Consider the following 19,967-nt stretch of genomic DNA (forward strand, 5'->3'; position numbering starts at 1 on the left):
AGAAACCTTCATAAAGAAAACACTAAAGAGGGTTTCAGTCGTTTAGCTGTCTGTGTGTGTGTCTGTGTGTGTGTCTGTGTGTGTGTCTGTGTCTGTGTCTGTGTGTGTGTCTGTGTGTGTGTCTGTGTGTGTGTCTGTGTGTGTGTCTGTGTCTGTGTCTGTGTGTGTGTCTGTGTCTGTGTCTGTGTCTGTGTCTGTGTGTGTCTGTGTGTGTCTGTGTCTGTGTGTGTCTGTGTGTGTCTGTGTCTGTGTGTGTCTGTGTGTCTGTCTGTCTGTCTGTGTCTGTGTGTGTGTGTCTGTCTGTGTCTGTCTGTCTGTGTGTCTGTCTGTGTGTGTCTGTCTGTGTGTCTGTGTGTGTGTGTCTGTGTGTCTGTGTGTGTGTGTCTGTCTGTGTGTGTCTGTCTGTCTGTGTCTGTCTGTCTGTCTGTCTGTCTGTCTGTCTGTGTGTGTGTCTGTGTCTGTGTGTGTGTGTGTCTGTGTCTGTGTGTGTGTGTGTGTCTGTGTGTGTGTGTCTGTCTGTGTCTGTGTGTGTGTGTCTGTCTGTGTCTGTGTGTGTGTGTCTGTCTGTCTGTCTGTGTCTGTCTGTCTGTCTGTCTGTCTGTCTGTCTGTCTGTCTGTCTGTCTGTGTGTCTGTGTGTGTCTGTGTGTGTCTGTGTCTGTAGGTAGCAGATGGAGGTCTTAATCTGTGGCTCAACAATCATAAACTCTCCACAAACATGAGAAACAGTTAGACAAGTGTGAAGTGTGTGTGTGTCTGTGTGTGTCTGTCTGTCTGTCTGTCTGTGTCTGTGTGTCTGTGTGTGTGTGTCTGTGTGTCTGTCTGTGTGTCTGTCTGTGTGTCTGTCTGTGTCTGTCTGTGTGTGTGTCTGTGTCTGTGTGTCGGTGTGTGTGTGTGTGTGTGTCTGTCTGTGTCTGTCTGTGTCTGTCTGTGTCTGTCTGTGTCTGTCTGTGTCTGTGTCTGTAGGTAGCAGATGGAGGTCTTAATCTGTGGCTCAACAATCATAAACTCTCCACAAACATGAGAAACAGTTAGACAAGTGTGAACGCACACCTTCTGCTGCACTGCTGATATATAGAGCCAATTTACTGAGAGAAAAGAGAAATTAAGACTGGTGACATATCAGGAACACTATGTGAGGTTATACAGACTATAAAATCAAATAGATGTGCTATTTTTGGCTTTTCTAGATCTCTTATGGGTGGATGTGTTCAGGTGTACTTACAGAGCTGGTTTTGGGCCCTGTGGCTCCCGCGCTGTCTCGGGCCAAGGCTACGATGACATTGCTCTTCTCTCCAGCCCAGTGGACCACCATCTGGTTATGAGAGTCGTTCAGGTTGGCCTGCAGGACAAAACAGGTTGAACTACAGATGCAGACTCAGAATCTCTCTTCAGACTAATGTAAAAGTAAACCTGACTACAGAGATACTGTGTCACTCACCGCATAGCAATAAAAAAAAAAAAAAAAGAGAAAAGACAAATGTACAGGCTTGCAAACTGGTCAGGGGTAAAAAAGGTGTGAAGGATACACAAGCAGAGAAACGCACAGAGACAGTGTAAGATGGATATTTTATTAAGCTTACTACTGCAACAAGAGAAACATACCGACATGCAAGGGCGTCACTTTGTATTGAAAAGTAGGGGGGACATAAGCCTTATGTCCCCACTTAAAGGGCTCAGATTAGGAGTGTACACTCCCGAGACGTGGCACCATAATGGCGTCATGAGAATGAGATGTGACGACAATTAAAAAGTATTTAATAGAAATCATCAAGGCTGAAATATATTAGTTGGGGAGGTCGGGGGGTCCTCCCCCAGAAAAATTTGAGCACTAAACACTTAATTTCCTTCATCTTCCCTGCAGAATTAGCAGACATGCAGGCATGATTCAGTCATCCCTCCTCTTTTGTCATGTACGAACGGAAAATTTGGCTAAACAGAAACTGTGACAAGAAGGTGTTAAAAGTTACTGACTGGTGCTGCACGTTTTGGGGTCATTTTATAATCAGTAGCTTGTTTTACCTTACTTAAATAAATAAAAAAATAAGTGCAAATAAACCTTTCTCAAAGCACTTTCATTTGTTCTTTACCATTTCATGCTGCAAGCTATTTTTCAAAGCATTTTCAAGAAATGCTTGGCAATGCTGACAGTCACAAGAATAGATCTCATCGGCTCAACATATGACTTGAATCTGAGGCTACAGCAAACCTTAACCATAAAGCTTGGAAATCTGTAATGATTTAGACCCAGGCACCTAGTGAAGCTCATTTCACTTCTTTCATTTTTGAAACTAGAGACGCACTAACTTTCTTTCTTCAATGGCCCAACTGTCAAACTAAAACAATGAAGAAAGTCAAAGATCAACAGCAGTAAAGCAGCTGAACCAGCCTTCGAGGCTTCGTGGCAACTCATCAAGGTAGGCAAACACACAAGGCTGTGAACCGAGATAACCTCACGCTGCAGAGCCTGTACTCCTCAGAGCAGCTCAAGAAACAAGACAGATCACATGTCATAACCAAATGGACTCACTCGTAGTGATGGACTCACAGAGAATAATAACTCTGCAGTTCTCCTCAGCTCTATAGATGAGTTTAGTATCTTTCAGTTGTCATTGTTTTGGTTTTCTGGCCCATTAACTTTGTTTCCAGACGCAGCAGGAAAAGGCTCTGATAAACCCACAGTGAGCTTACACCAAACTGTAAGTGATTTCAACTTGTTCTGCCAATAATCTCTTTAAATAATCTCTCTTTAAAGTACTAATCTTAAAGTATGCGCTTTCATGTCACTACAATAACTATGTTTCCTGTCTCAAAGGATAAGGCTGATGTTTTTCTATAATTTTCCAATGGAAAAACCAAAACCAATCTCTCAGTACTTGTCTAGCCAATCTGTATCACACAACCCCAGGCTAGAAAAGTGACAAATGTGACAAATATATAATTTTATATATATAAAAGTCTAAGTAATTTGCTAAAGCTTCGGGCCACTGCAGTTTTGAGTTAACCTTACCCAAAGTGGAGAAAATTGTTTATTTGTTAGGGCCTATTTTCAGCTGTGGATGAATATACATTAGTGCTGGTCCACTAGTGAGTATAAGAGTCAGCAGGACAGTGTGACTCAGAGAATAACTGCTAGAAGCAAGGGCGTAGGCTCTCTTTCAACATGGGAGGGGAAACATTAAGCAGGAGATTCTGGGGGGGAAATTTAAACATTAAACACCTCCTACATTCTGCTGAAATTTTCTGACCCAATTTCTTCCTTTTCTGCAGCAATTTACGGTTAAATATTACAGTGAGGCTTTCAGGAATTCTGTATTGCTTTCTAGAGACCGATGCTATGAGACCAATACCAATTTTGATACTTGATGATTTTAATACCCGATATTCCAATATATTTATTGCTTTCAAATATGTATTCTCCTGCAGATCTAATTTAATATCCTCCCTGTTGAGTCAACACACATTAGAATTTATTTAGAAACCCCTGGACTTCAGTAGCTCCTGTGTTTCGAAAAGTTTTCTGGACAAACTTTTCTTTTAACTGTACCAACATCTGGTTTATCAAGCTTTAACAGTGTGTGCACATGTGTAGGTACAGAGTGCCTGTCTATTTCCATCTATAGGGTGGGTGATGCAATAACTTGCTGTAACACATACTAATTCCCCTCCAGTGCACCTCCCATACAGAAGATCAATGAAAAGAAATAGGCTATTTCATCTTTTTCATTGTCACTGCTTCCCCTTCCGTGCTGCGTTCCTCCCCTTATCTTTTATTGATGGTTCTGTGAGGGGGCAGGCTTCTGAAAGGGCTCCATTTTTTTTGCTTCGCAGGCTTCTTCTGCACTGTCCTAGTGGCTCACACTGTGGAGCAAACAACAAAGATCTTTGCTACGCTTGTCAGCTGTGATCAGACACAACCCTCAAACCAACTTTTACATTTGTAAAGTCTTTAATCGCAACAGTGACGCGGATGACGTAGCATGAGGAAATGGAGTTTAATAAAATATTCAGCCTCAAACATTTCAGCAGTTAGGAAAACAGCTGCTGGCGGTGCAGCGTGCATTGTGGGGCCTGTTTTGTTGTTAACATCAGGGTTTGTTTTTACCATTCTGCACCAACATTAAACAATAATCTTACAAGGAGAGATACGTAGAAGAAAAGGCAGAGACGCTAATATCGCCACCCACAAAGGCCTCAAAAATCTATAAAGCTATGTTTTGGATAAGGGAGTGGGTGATTCTGGAAAATTACAACACTTTATCACAAAACAGCTCCTGGAAAGCATCAAACATCTCAGAGTGTAAGAAGGCCCAATTGTGGATTTGTGCTTCAGCATGACATTGAGCGCTAGAAAACAGCAAAGCCAACATCCTGCAGGACTAGACTGTATGTCGCCAGCAAGACACAAATTTAACCTTTTCCTCATGTAACCTCCAACAAAGGGACGACTATGAGCCGCTGTCATGAAGCCAGTTTCACTGATACACAACTTGCTTTTCCGTCTCTTGCTTTAGTCATCAGCCTCCTCCTCCTCCCTCCTCTCCATCTTCCTCAGTCTGCCTCCCTCAGGGCCGCCTCAGTAAAAGCCAGGGCCGTCTCCCAGGCCGAGGTGTTGCAGCAGTAAATCTCTGCATTTTAGGCCTCATTGGCTGCGGTGCGAGGGGGCCAAAAGACTGCCAGCGGCTCCGCAGACTGACACAGCTGAATCTAGAGAATGATGATGACTGTGAAGATAAAAAGTATTTGCCAGGTTGCAGCAAATTGCAGCATGAGAGTTAGCGCCCGCAGACGATCGGCGGCAGCACCACTAAACACGGGCTATCAACACCATAATGAGGAACATTTGTAAACCATAAAAGCTTCCTTTTATCTTCTAACGCAGCACAGCATCTTTGTTACAAACTCCATAAACTGCTACTCTAAACCGGCAGAGAACAGACTTAGTGGTTTGGCTCACAACTACGGTCTCACAGCTCTCCTTCACGCTCAGCTGACCTTTTCATGACCGTCCTCACACAAGCACACAAGGCTACGCCAGGGCTTTACAAGCATTTACATGTCAAGGATGCCCAGATAGTTGCACAGTAAACCAACAGCACCTCCACTTCACAGCATTTATTTATTTTACCTTTATTTTACCAGGAAAGAAATCCATTGAGATTTTTTTATCTCTTTTACAAGGATGTACAATGCACAATGCACTGTTAAAGTTCATCATTATAGATACCTCCCACATTTATAGCGACAGTGTTTTCCACCAGTTGAGAATTTATGAGTATTGCTCTGTCTCTGGAACAGGAGATCCAACACTCAACACTTTAAAATGGGCTGCAAAACAGTACCGAAGTCCCTGGCTGACTGCTCATTATAGATGAAACAGTATGAAATATTCACATCACAATAGTGACCAAAATATGCATCTAGTGGAGTAGGGCTGAATGATAATCTAATTATACCAATACTGCGATTTAATATAGGACATTTTTTTTTTTTTTTTTTTTTTTAATAACTGACATACTGTTCCTCTTTGACACCAGGGTCTGAATTTTTTTGTCTGCCACTTCTGAAATGTATGCACTAAATGAAGGAATAACATTCAGGTCATTTAGGCATCATTTAATGCTAATAATGTTGTCAATTAATGTTCAGTATATTTACACAAAAATATTACAGGAATGTTTGCATGCACAAAAGGACCCATGTCTTTCAGTACAAGACAATCACTCCACCTTACTTAACAACCAGGTATTTCAATTGAAGCTGCACAATCAACCTAGTATTATTACTGTATATGTCAGACATGATAAGAAAGGAAGGAGGTTAGAAAGAGACAGAGTAAAATGGGTTGCTTTATGAGCAATGGTGGAGAAGAAGTATCAAATTATAATAATTTCAGAGTCAAGTTATGGGTTTAAATAATATCATAAATATCAAACAACATTCACCACGGTGTTATAACGTTACTACAGCGCAGTGGTTAGTTGTGGACAGCTATTCTGCTCCATAAATTACCTCACCGCGACAGCCCTAGTTGATGCTGGATGGTATTTACCATGAATTTTTAAAATTTGTAACAGTAATACTAACCGTCTGGAATTTTACCGTGGTTCATCATTTCAAAGTTACAATTCCTATGATGTCCTGGTAGATTTGGTGACACCTGTGGGTATTTGTGTCAATGGTAAGTGTATTTTACAATACAACTCCAAAATGTTCAGTTCAAAAATAACCACCAACATGAAAGGAAAGACACCTTGAATAGCTAATGTGCCAGAAATGCAACAGAATACCAACCTGTACCTGTACGTCTGTTTACAGTGTGCAGCCACACAAACTGTCCACTGAGAGAATACATCGCCTTGTGTTGTTGTACTAAGAAAGTCAACAATTTGACTAGCAGTCAGAGCTAACCTCTGTGACGAAAACAATTGTTTTTCCTATGCCTGCATCACAATAAAAGCTAACCTGTAGTTCTGCAAGCTGAATTAACAGAAGCAGTAGAAATGTTGCATTAGCTCTGATTTGGCTGCAGGAGAGCTACTGGTATACAGGGAGGGGACACTTCTACTAATGAGATTAAATTACGAGCAGAAGCACTAAGGTCCATCCATCCATCTATCGTCAACCGCTTATCCTGCGTACAGGGTCGCGGGGGGCTGAGAAGCACTAAGGTACATGCATTTATCATTTCCTGTGAATCTCTTGTGCATGTGTAGTTAATCTGAATCCCACACAGAATGCTCCGTCACTAACAGTAAATACTGCTATATACAGGGGTAATTACTAACTGTAAATATATTGAATGACAATCGAGGAAAACGTGTTGATCAAAAATGTGGGTTGAAATAATGAAAATTCCAGCATTAGAGGATGAAGAAGTGGTGGCAAGGCTTAGAGCCGAATAGTTTAAATAAATTATATTAGATCTTACCATCTAAATGACAATATAAAATATACATATAATACAGCTGGGTTGTCGAGGTTAGCATAATGTACATAGCTGCTAGTCAATATCAACTTGTTTTTCCCCCTCACACACTGCACTGCAACATGGTGGGTAGTCCTGAGGTGGCTCAATATGTGGCAGAGAGGTGTTGCTTATCTGCTCCCTTCCATCAATCTCTGTGACAGCTGTGTGGTCACTTGGGAGCTGGGGGGGTTAGACGGAAGGGGGTGGAGTCAAGCGCATCGCAGACAAACAACAAGGCTACTGTACTGCCACGGTTTCTGTCTGTATCTCACGCTCACATGCATAATGCATTCTGTCTCACCAAAATCTCCTTCATACCTGACAGAGCAGACAGGATTCAGTAAAACTAGCAAACGGGTCAGAAAGTGCAGGGGGAAGGGATTTATCTCTTTTCATGATGGGTAACTCCTCAGTCAGACCTTGAGAGGCGACAGACTGGAACAGTGAGTTTATCGCCATCTTTAATAGTCCCCCACTATGACAGGAGCAAGATTTACTTCTGCACTGCCACATCCTGCTCACATATGCAACACAACACAAACAATCTACCTGGCAGAAACACAGAATACACCTGAAAGTATTTGTTTTTCTTGGGGAACATGTTGTTGGTACTGGAGACACACCGTTAGACCACTTCTGTACTTAACCATTCAGCGGTTCCCTTAAAAAACAACATCTTCTACACAGGACAATCTTAGCACATTCTAATAATTATCCAAACTGTATTAAGACATTTTATTCTTATGTCTAACTAGCTAACTAGCTACTAGCACAGAATACACCTGAAAGTATTTGTTTTTCTTGGGGAACATGTTGTTGGTACTGGAGACACACCGTTAGACCACTTCTGTACTTAACCATTCAGCGGTTCCCTTAAAAAACAACATCTTCTACACAGGACAATCTTAGCACATTCTAATAATTATCCAAACTGTATTAAGACATTTTATTCTTATGTCTAACTAGCTAACTAGCTACTAGCACAGAATACACCTGAAAGTATTTGTTTTTCTTGGGGAACATGTTGTTGGTACTGGAGACACACCGTTAGACCACTTCTGTACTTAACCATTCAGCGGTTCCCTTAAAAAACAACATCTTCTACACAGGACAATCTTAGCACATTCTAATAATTATCCAAACTGTATTAAGACATTTTATTCTTATGTCTAACTAGCTAACTAGCTACTAGCACAGAATACACCTGAAAGTATTTGTTTTTCTTGGGGAACATGTTGTTGGTACTGGAGACACACCGTTAGACCACTTCTGTACTTAACCATTCAGCGGTTCCCTTAAAAAACAACATCTTCTACACAGGACAATCTTAGCACATTCTAATAATTATCCAAACTGTATTAAGACATTTTATTCTTATGTCTAACTAGCTAACTAGCTACTAGCACAGAATACACCTGAAAGTATTTGTTTTTCTTGGGGAACATGTTGTTGGTACTGGAGACACACCGTTAGACCACTTCTGTACTTAACCATTCAGCGGTTCCCTTAAAAAACAACATCTTCTACACAGGACAATCTTAGCACATTCTAATAATTATCCAAACTGTATTAAGACATTTTATTCTTATGTCTAACTAGCTATCGCAGTCTAAAATCATGTCAAAAGTGATTTTCAAATTAAATAAGATTTTCAATTTTGAAATGTAAACAACACTTCCTCCTGCCAATTGTTGTCTGTTTTCCACAGAGTAACAGTGTAAACTGTGGCGGCGGTGGGGGGTGGGGAGTGGAGGGGTTCTAGAAGGTCCTTTCCTCCATTACCACCAGAACTTGTTATCTGGATTCCCCCTTCCCCCATTTTGTGCGCTGCATGTGGAAGAGGCTTGTTAATGGCTATCGAAACGATCATACCAACGTGGCACTGAGTGCCATCTGCACTGCTGTGTTCACTGTGCTTTACCTGGTCCGTGCTTGTAAAGTATCCACTGTGCCCGCCTCTCGATAACATCTCTCAGTGTTTCTCTGCAAAATGCTAAAATAGGTCGCCAAATATACTTTGACGGCAGAGGTATGCGGCATAATAGACATTATAGATAATGGTCATTGCTGCCATTCTTGGGAAATGTCTGAAGCTAACTAGTTCTTTAGCATGTCTAGCAAGTGCAATTATCAAGTGTGTTTGCAGAAACTAAATTCATCTACAATCTACAATAATAATTAACATGACATCACAAAAACAAGCAGGCAGCATGCTCACACAAGTAATAACATGCTAACAGTATCAAGTGCTGCGGGTGTAACGTTAAAGTTACTTTCAGTTTGCTATCTTTCCTTCTGCTATCTAAAGGAATGAGTGAGTCCCAGGATTAATCTCTGCAGTCGGACGTCTAAATATTCCTCTAGACCTTTGCTAAAGAAATATCACTTGTTATCTGATGTTCTAGCTTCTCCTCTCTAGCTAAACCCAGACAGTGAACAGTAGTCTAAAGAACAGATGAGACAGGTCGCTGTGGTAATGCTGGCTGAGCAGGAGCCACAGAGAGAGTCTGGAAATCTGGATTTACTGAGGAGAGTCAGTCTGCTGTGTTACTGCAGAGCAGAGTGACATGGACACTGTGAGTGTGAACCAGTAAACAGTGCCTTTTCCTCTAACCTCGTGATGGACAACAATGACACCTGTAGTCATGGTAACTGCACCTAACAAATAAAGCAACAACTGTACCCTCAAAACGTTTAGAAGACATTAACATTTAAAAAATGCATGACAAGGACGAGAACAAAAAAAAATCAGACTAAACTAACTACAACAATTAATATACATATTCATCATAATCAAAACCAGGTGCCCAAATGTACAGTGTTTACTAGGGCAGCGGCCTAACAGTCCACTAAACCGTCAATGAGAAGAGCTTTAGTCAACCAAGTTTTTAGGGGATAATTTACAAACTCAAACTCTGTTCGTGAGCCGTGCCGCCCTGTCCTGTCCTTAGGGCTGGGACGAGAGTTTCAAGGGATTGTTCTGTCCTGTCCTGCGCCATAATGAGCACCAGAACCGGAGCCCAGCGAGTGGGCAACGGAACCGGGCACAGCAGCCTCCCAGTGAACAAACACAGCCTCCGAGACCGACAGAGGCCAGTTTCATGACTGGGAATCCAGCAAAAGATTGAGTTACAGCGGCCCCCGACTAGGACTCTGGGGGACGACAGCGGGTTCAGGCAGGGACAGGAGGGGAGTCAAGCGGGTGACGAGCTAGTTAATTTGGAAGTAATGTTATATAATCCATTGTGTTAAGTCTGCAAGTGCTGTTCTTGTGAATGTGGAAGTTATTTATTCCCGTGTTCTGAACAACGAGACTTGTGTGATTTTAAACTTGATGTTGAAACAAAAAAAATATATATCTGTCTCCTTGCTGGTTGTTCCGACATATTCAGACTCATTACTGCTTGTCGTTAGCAGGTGGCTTGCTGTTGAATGTATATTTTAAAGGTTTATTATTACAGTTTTGTATTTCTCTGTAATGTACCACAGTGTTAGCACTGTTAACATTCTTTCTCAACTCTGGAACTCAAACGTGACATTTTTATTTAAATATGAAATTAATATCTGTAAACGTACAACTAGTTGACTAATGGCTAAAACCTACAGTTTTCAATGGCTTCAAATGGAACGTGTTGTCACTTAAATGCTTATTTGTGTCAGGTCCCACACAGGCGAGCAAGGCTTTTCCTTTCACTAACAAGCCATTACATGCAACCGAGAAGCTGGCTGCATTCCTTATTTGTGCTTGGATCCAAATAAAATGCCTCTGGTCTTGTCTAGCTGCAGGGGTTTCAACTGGCTGTCTGACAACACTTAAAAACCCTCATCAATATATTGATTATTTGGGATGAAACCAATGTCATTCCGACATTTTCACTTGCACTGCTTAGTATTCGCAAAACGCATTAATTGCCATGGGAAAGCGTTCATGAAAAGCATGACCAGGCCTAGATGTAATACAGCAAACCATTCTCTCGCAGGGTTAGTCATCCAGACCAGACAAGTGCAGGCCCAGACAAACAGTGGATAGAAAAAGTCTACACACCCCTGTTAAAATGCCAGGTTCTTATGATGTAAAATAATGAGACAAAGATAAATCATGTCAGAACTTTTTCCTCCTTTAATGTGAACAATTCAATTGAAAAACAAATTGAAATCTTTGAGGGGGAAAAATGATAAATAAATACCCTCAAATAACCTGGTTGCATAAGTGTGCACACCCTTAGACTAATACTTTGTTGAAGCACCTTTTGATTTTATTACAGCAGTCAGTCTTATAGGGTAGGAGTCTATTAGCATGGCACATCTTGACGTGGCAATATTTGCCCACTCTTCTTTGCAAAAGCGCTCCAAATCTGTCAGATTGCGAGGACATCGCCTGTGCACAGCCCTCTTCAGATCACCCTACAGATGTTCAGTTGGATTCAGGTCTGGGCTCTGGCTGGGCCATTCCAAAACATTGATCTTCTTCTGGTGAAGCCATGCTTTTGTGGATTTGGATGTGTGCTTTGGGTCGTTGTTGTGCTGAAAGGTGAACTTCCTGAGCTTTCTAACCGATGCCTGAAGGTTTTGTGCCAAAACTGCCTGGTATTTGGAACTGTTCATAATTCCCTCCACCCTGACTAAAGGCCCCGGTTCCAGCTGAAGAAAAACAGCCCCAAAGCATGATGCTGCCACCACCATGCTTCACTGTGGGTAATGCTGTTCCTCTGGTGATGTGCAGTGTTGTTTTTGCACTGAACATACCTTTTGGAATTATGGCCAAAAAGTTCTACCTTGGTTTCATCAGACCACAACACATTTTCCCACATGCTTTTGGGTGACTTGATGTTTGTTTTTGCAAATTTCAGCACATGAAAAGGCTTCCGTCTTGCCACCCCATAGCCCATTCATATGAAGAATACAGGAGATAGTTGTCACATGTACCACACAGCCAGTACTTGCCAGGAACTTCCTACAGTTCCTTTAATGTTGCTGTAGGCCTCTTGGAAGCCTCCCTGACCACTTTTCCTGCTACTACTAGAACAGCTGAACTTTATTTGTGATTAATCAGATTAATCATCTAGTTAACCTGAGTTTGAATGTGATTGGTTAATTCTGAACACAGCCTCATCCCCAGTTATAAGAGGGTGTGCACACTTATGCAACCAGGTTATCTGAGGGTTTTTATTTGTCATTTTTTGTTTTTCAATTGAATTGTTCACATTATAGGTCCCATTAAAGGTGGACAAAGTTCTGACATGATTTATCTTTGTCTCATTATTTTACATCATAAGAACCTGGCATTTTAACAGGGGTGTGTAGACTTTTTCTATCCTCTGTATGTCTCAGAGGATTAACAATGTAAGTGAAACTTGAACAGCACCAACACAGTTAAACTGCAGTCCATCTATTACAATAAGCTAGAAATCCCTTCCCTAAAGGCTGTGCTACTTCCCATCATCTCACTGGAAGAGTAGCTTAGTTTGTTAGAGACATTCCTTAACTTGGCTCATTTCAAGTCCTTAAAATCTTGTTTTTGTGATAAAGTGAGAACATCTAACTTTTTGTCAGGCAGGTTCTCCTGTCATTTCAGAATTCTCTAGAAACAAGAATCTTAAAGCAAAAAGAACAAAAGAAAAGATTTCTGCATTCGCATCAACAAAATGACGGAAACCACTTTATTGCTATCTGCTGCATTCCTCCCCTTCCTTCCCACCCTTCTGGCACTTTGATATGCTATTGGCAGCGTGGAGGAGTTGGGCTCTGTGTCTGGTACTACCAAGGAGCGGAACGGAGCAACAATACGCTTGGGCATTTAGCCTACACTCTCCCCCTCCACCCTCCCCTCTCCTCAGCTCTGAGCGCTCCATTATTCAACTGCGGGGTGGTTGGTGGGGGGTGGGGGGTGGGGGACACAGTGGCCAGGACAGCATCGGCGGCAGAGCCAGTCTAAAACAATGACATCATCTCTGCAGGACTGGCAGGCAATGAAGGCTCGCTGCACAGTCACCAGGCACTGAGCACCCTCCACTTTGCATGTGTATGTTAGCCTGTACTGTTAGCGACCAGTGGATTTCTGGTTACCGGGAGGTAGCACAATTGAGCCACTATCCTCACAGTATAACAGCGGACGTCAACGAATGTGTTCGTTTCAGGTTAACCTTTACTGATAGAAAGTGTGGGTGATTTGAAACAACAGAAGAAAACTTAAAAAGGAATGCGAAGATGCAATGTGAAACTGAATGTTTACAAGGATCTAACCCAAGGCTTGTTATTTTGTGTAGTGGAGGCACTCAGTAGAAAATGGTAAATATAATAACAAAGTTCTTCTTTAAGGCTGAAGTTGATCCACACCAAGAAAGCTCTGCTTGAAACGTCTTGACAGCAGCTGCACAAACTAAACCAGACAGAAAGTAATGGAGATGTTTTCATACTGGAGCTAATGCTACATTACTGAATACACACACACACACACACTCAGCTGGCTGGAGTGCCTCCAGACCGAGCTCGGGGACTTGAGAGTGGGAGATGGCTTTTGAGGAGGCTTTGAAAATCAGTACCGGCACGCAAGCGTTAAGGGTAAAGATGCGTGGCATGTGCGAGTGTGTCGGAAGGAGTGTGTCGGGTGGTCTGAGGATGCAGCCTGCGGCAGATTGATGCTGCTGTAAACACTGCTCCAGCTCCGGGTGATTTAGTGTCATTCACTCTCTCACAGAGTGGTATTTTTGTGTTTGGTTTCCCACTTTGGTGTCAAAGGTGCAATGAAGGCTTGATACGGAACTTCCCAAAGATTAACATGGATTTTCTATCCTTAAAGCAGCTACAATCAATATTTTCACATTAACAATGGATCACATGACTACTTGTATGTGAAAGGGGTTGCCAGTTGTGACGGTTCCACAGAGAATTAACACCCAACTGTACTGTTAGTAGGCAAGTTTTTGAAGAAAAAGCAACACCGTAGCTATGCAGCTAATGTAGCTACGCCGTAGGTTATACAGTCGATGATGGGAACCTCCTCAAATGTAACCACAAGGCCTCCGGCAGCTACTGACATACCACATGGAGACAACAAGAACTGTGATGTACTTTGTTTATTTTCCTGTTAGGAGTAGAGGAGACTACGGTTGGGCCAGTCCCCGGTTTTGCCAGTCCGGGCACTAGCAGACTCTCAGCACTGTCTGCAGCACATGTAGCAGAGTACGCATCACAGCAGAGCAGACGGTGGAGTCAAACCATGTCTTCACCGTTAGTTGCTTAACAGTTTGTGAAATACACTGGTGGAAAGTTACTAAACAATGACCCCATCATTTTACCTTTTCAATAGAACTCTAATGTAACCATGTCCCTGACAACTGTCATGACGCTCACGTTTATCACATCTGTTTGCTATGTTAGCCAGGTAGCTAGCCAGCTGTAGTTTGTCAGTACAGTCAGTAATGTAGCAGACTGGGAAGCCTTGTTTTGATTCGCTCCCGTTTGCCCTGTTAAAAAAGTTCCAGCTTTAGGCTGAATACAGAAGGCAAAGGGTGGTCACACCAAATATTTATCTCGTATAGATTTTTCTTCTGTCCCCTCAGTTTGCATTTTGTGAATTGATAAATATAATCTATCAACATGTCTATTTTTGAACGCATTTTTTCCACACCTGCCTAAAACATTTGCACAGCAGTGTATGTTTTTGAGATTACTAGTGAGAAATCTGAAATGAAATGTTCCTGGAGAGGGTGATAAAAATAGAAATCTCTTAACATACCGTTTAACATACAGTACAAATTAGTGCACACTCACTGTGTGGCTTCTTACTGTTTGTTTACACTCTACAGTAGTGCAAGTACATTATGATTAAGAGGGGTAATTGTGACATCGGGAGACCAGAAATAGCAGTGACACCGTCTCTGAACGACAACAACAGCTGCTGAACAAACAGATATGAGGATTTAAAGCTGTTTGACTTGTCATTAAGAAGCTCCTCTCTTGTAGTGACCAGTCTTACATTTCTAAATGGCTGACTATAAGACGTTAGCATAGAGACGCTAATGAACTAAAAAGCAAATTAACCAAATCAACCCTGCAAAGCCTTCTGTATTTGTAAAGTGCTGTGCTTTGCCTGCTATCAAGAAAGGTCTGCTGTGAAGAAGGGCTATCTTTTAAAGGGGCATCCACCAATTTTACAGATGAAGACCAGGGGCCTCATGAATAAAAGATCGCGCAGCTTTCATACTGAAAGATGGCGTACTCTCAGAACTATCTACATCTATAAAAGCAGGCACACGCCAGGTCCTGCGCACCTTTCCTTTACACGTGAAATTGAGCGCACATGCACGAGCCACATACCCCGCCTTGGCTCCTCCCATAAATGACTATGCAAATGACCATAAATACACCAACGTCACCTCCTCAGGTCCAAATAACAACGGCCAATCCTGCTGCAAAACACGCGAAAAAGAGAAACTATACTTAGTGCAAGATTGAGGTGCTGATAATCACTGAAGTGGAGGAGAGGAGAAATATTTTGTTTGATGATTTGAACTCTTGAATCAGCAACAAACGCAAAATGACGGAGTGGCAGAGTGTCACAATGGCTGTCAATGCAGCTCAGAGACTCATAATGGCTGAAATAAAGAAATCATTGTCTGACATGAAGTGGATGTCAAAAAAGACGAGAAAACAGTTTTTCTGATACAGAAATCGAGGTTTAATAGAGTTATATTATTCTAAACAAAGACCTTAGGTAGAAAGGTAAACACTAGGGCTGAACAATTTTGGAAAATAATCTCATTGTGATTTTTTTTTTTTGATTTGATATGCGATTCATTTTTAAGCTCTAAGCTTACCTTCTGTATTATTCAAAACGGACAAGCAATAAATCTGTGTAGTATGACCAACACAATATTAGCTAGATTAAATGATGAAATTAGGTGATGCATTGAATTGCATGAATTATTATTAAGAGCAATGGTGGAGAAGAAATATCATTATAATATGAGAAAGATAATTTGAGAGTCAAGTCAAGGCATTAAATAATGATATAATATCATCAAGTCAAATCTCCTAACAGTCTTTGTTTCTGTATCCCAAAAAATACTTGACAGATTCATTGCAGCGATTGTACACACTCAAACTAAATTGAAAACTAAATATGCACAGAGGATATGATTAAAAACTACCAACGCTCTGTTCTGCAATTCTTTAATGCTATTTGATGTTATCTCGGATTTTTTACGGTGATGATAATTCCATCCGTTAGCCGAGTTACAGTCCGAAAAGGAAGCTAAATTCATGTCTAATATAGGGGAAAGGCGATCCTGCATCCTGCCACCTGACATTATGCTGGCTTTAGGCTGGTAGGTCCACGACTGACCATGAGTGACTGTGGCACACGCTCCAGCCCTCTCCTCTGCACTCTGGGGGGGCTGATGAAATATTTAGCGGACATTGATTTCAAGTTTGAGTTGGCACTTGGCTTATTTTATTTCTTTTACAATTGAAAGGTGCAGTATGGAATAGTTATGGCTCACTAGCGCGAGCACAAATAACACTGCTGGTTTGAAAGTCATGTTATATATATATATATATATAAGTGAAATTAAATACATGAGAGAGATCATTATCTAATCCTCTCACATTCAATTTTATTTTTATATTAAACCACTACATTCATGATCAAACTTTTATTGTGAAGTCGTGCCACGGCCCGCACATTCCCACTTCACGTTCATTTTTATACATCCCACGTATGCGTGGAAACCATCGCGTTTATACACGAGGCCCCAGGTTACTTAACACAAGGAGAACTACTCAGCCTGTGAAAACTTGTACTTGACCAGACTGAACACTCACTCGGCTTCAAACTAATTGACACCAAAGAACCAGCACAAATCACTCTATCGGTCCCCAGCCTCAGAAGACAGAAGAGCTGAGTGGATAAAGTAATTATTTTATGGTTGATTAATTAATGTGTGTGTGCATTTCACTGTGGACTGTTTTCTTAACAAGGGCCAGTAACGGTTCAAGCTCAAGGACGAATCGATACCGGCTGTTCGTGACCCGACTTCAAACTGTTTTTTTTGCTGTTTATGTTCTATGTTAGCTTGTTGAACTTGGCATTAGCATTTTGTAGAGCTAATGTGACCACTCCCACAGGCTGGGGGCCATGTTGGACTAATGTTGTAATATTGAGTGAAAGTGAATAGAAACCGTGTGAGCGTTAAACCTGATTTGAAGCCAACTAAATAAGGAGAGCAGTAGGTTGGACGCCGGTAACTGTTTTTTCATGTTGCTTTCGAATCTAAAATGGAGCAACAAAAAATTCTGTCAGTCCCTTTCTTCACTGAAGGCAAGCCTTTTGGCGCACATTGGATTCTACAATCTCCTGGGGAAGAAGGAGCTTGACATGACTCATTCAATATGCAAGGTTTGCAAAATGAAAATCAAGGTGGGATTTGGGAACACTACAAATGCCCAGGCTCACATCACATGCCATCAATCAGAGTAGCTTTCATGCCATTATTTTCCACACTGCCTTTTTTAGCACACGGCGGACTAGAGTATCGGACATCGTTAAATCAAGAATCAGTTCTGAATCGAATCTTGACCCCAATAATCAAGATCGAAGACGCTAAAAGATTCACACCCTTGCTTTGAAAAGACTATGCCATGCGGATCACTGCGTATGTTTAGATCACCCTTTAACAAACACCATTTCCCATAAGCCCTAGACTTTTGCAGGGTAAACATCACGTCTTGACAAAAGATGAAGAAGTCCATGAGAAGCTTTAGAAGACAGTGTTGACGACTTCTATGGATATAGACTAAACCAAGTAACAATGACGTAAGCACCTGCACTGCCATTAGCCTTTTAAAGACTGAAGAATTGATTAATCCAAAAAAATTATTAAGAAATGAATTGATAATGAAAGAATAATTTTTAGCTGCAGCACCAAAAAAATAATAGGGTGTGTGTGTGTTGTGTGTGAGTGGTGCCTAGAATTTTCCACAAAATATGCAGTCACAAAATGTCCACTGACTAAGACTAGAAACTGATAACAAGAGCAGGGCCATCAAGACATCCATTGGTTGCCTTGGTGATGGCTGTTGTTTGGCTCCCAGTACATTTATACCCCAACCTGTGCATGGGCACTTTAAAGCTGCAACTATGACTTGGAGTGACACTCAACGGTGAAAAAGAAGGTGGTAGGGAATCATATCAGGAACAGATCTTGCACACATTCAACCACAGAGACACTACTGAAATCACCTGGCTTTGGAAAGAATAAAGTGTAATTTATACCTCCTCAAAAATGTAACTACACGTCGAGGCGACGCAGACCGTGAGCACTTTGATTGGTCGGCTGGGTAGCCTCGCATTGCCTCCGAGCTGACAGGAAGTGCCCCATGCTTAGAAGTAACTTTTACCAGCGGCCAAAACAGCGGCTTTAACACGGTGGATCAATATATTTGACCGTCACAACCTGAGCGAAATGACTCGTTTCGCTATCAGAATGTGATCCATTCGGTCGATAACATTTGAAAACGCTAGACCAGCCGCACGTTTACAATTTTACCCCTATTCACGTCAGCGGAGACACCGACGCACAAGTATAAATGCGTAGCTACGCATGTAGACCCTACGCATAGAGTATAAATCAAGCTTAACATAAAAACTAACAAGGCCTCCCAAAGTACATCTGCCACTGCTCCTACCCAGCTTAGTTTCTTCACATACCGCAAAATTGTGTATCGTAAAATTCTTGTAAACATTTCTGTAAATAGGGATGCACCGATCCTAAGATATTGGATATCGGCCCGACACTCACTCAATTACCTGGATCGGGTATCATGAAAAGGGGGCAGATAAATCAAATTATGTGCGTACAACGAGATGCATCAGCAGTGCACTGGTAGAACATTTTGCTAGGAGAGCTAACAGCATTTTGTTTTACAAAGTTAGGAAGCAATGTTTAATTCAAGCTTGATGGTGCCTTACACATAAAAGAATGATTTCCCCTCTCTTCCTCACAGTGAAGAATAAAGCTTATTCATTTTACACAGGTATCAGATCGGTACTCGTTATCAGCCAATACCCAATGCCAAGGCCCAGCTATTGGTATTAGTATCGTGACTGAAAAAGTCGGATTGGTGCATCCTACTTGTAAACTTCGCTGCTGGCTGAGACAAACCAGCCCCTCATCTCTCTACCAGCAAAGGAAGGAGGAGGACGAGGAAAGACTGATACTGTCTGATGTCTGAGTTCTTTATTCTTTCTAAACTTCACTCAGTATTTCGACAGCAGGAATATAATTAATTTTATTGACATTATAAATGTGTTTCCAGTGAGATATTATTTATGTAGTGACTGATGTTGTAAACTTTACTGTAGCTGCTCTACAAACAACATTTAGACTAAAATATTCACTTTTAATCCTTCCAGAATTTAAAGACCACCAGGCTGACAAAGGAACTGTGCAGCTAATATGTACACTTAAACATTTATCTATTTAGCACACCATGTTTTCCTCATATCATGCAGACCTACTTCTACCTGTCATTTAAAACATGTAGGCTTATTTAATCCTTACTTACCATATCATATTCTTCATGATAATATTGGTATCATTTTTTATATTATAAGGAAAAAAAATCATATTGTGATGATGGCAATAGTGCGACTTGTTGATCAAATGATGTCATACCGTTACACACTGCTGCAACAACACCAACAACAAGCGTGGCTGAAAGCAAAAGTAACATTGCTACGGGCTCCACGGTGGAGGAATTAGTTCCATAAAGGGGAGCGACTTCAGAAATGTGAAAGTGAACCATTAAACCACATGTATAAGTATTGCAAGACAACAAAAGGGTGCGACACAACAAGCAGAGTTCACCACCTCAAGCAGAAGCACCTGTTTGAGGAGAGCCAAAATTCCCACTTGATATTCTTTTAGGGCCATATCGCCCACCCTAAATGTAAACTGCACCCCACTCAGACCAAGCCATTATCTCTAATTACAACGC

The 19,967-nt window shown here is 41.5% G+C and overlaps 2 protein-coding genes across 5 annotated transcripts in view; one reads left to right on the forward strand and one right to left on the reverse strand.

The window, feature by feature from the left end:
• tpst1 (tyrosylprotein sulfotransferase 1) overlaps positions 1–19,967 on the forward strand; it is a gene marked incomplete at its 3' end in the record, with an annotated part of 837,181 nt that overhangs the window by 610,970 nt on the left and 206,244 nt on the right.
• The window catches only part of sorl1 (sortilin-related receptor, L(DLR class) A repeats containing), a 94,603-nt gene that overhangs the window by 71,973 nt on the left and 2,663 nt on the right, over positions 1–19,967 (reverse strand). For all 4 annotated transcript variants that reach the window (XM_046074868.1, XM_046074867.1, XM_046074866.1 and 1 more), the window contains exon 2: positions 1,224–1,340. In XM_046074868.1, the coding sequence (XP_045930824.1) occupies positions 1,224–1,340 (117 nt within the window). The remainder of the gene's footprint in view (positions 1–1,223; positions 1,341–19,967) is intronic.

This window comes from Micropterus dolomieu, linkage group LG17 (assembly GCF_021292245.1).
Source record: "Micropterus dolomieu isolate WLL.071019.BEF.003 ecotype Adirondacks linkage group LG17, ASM2129224v1, whole genome shotgun sequence".
NCBI lineage: Eukaryota > Metazoa > Chordata > Actinopteri > Centrarchiformes > Centrarchidae > Micropterus > Micropterus dolomieu.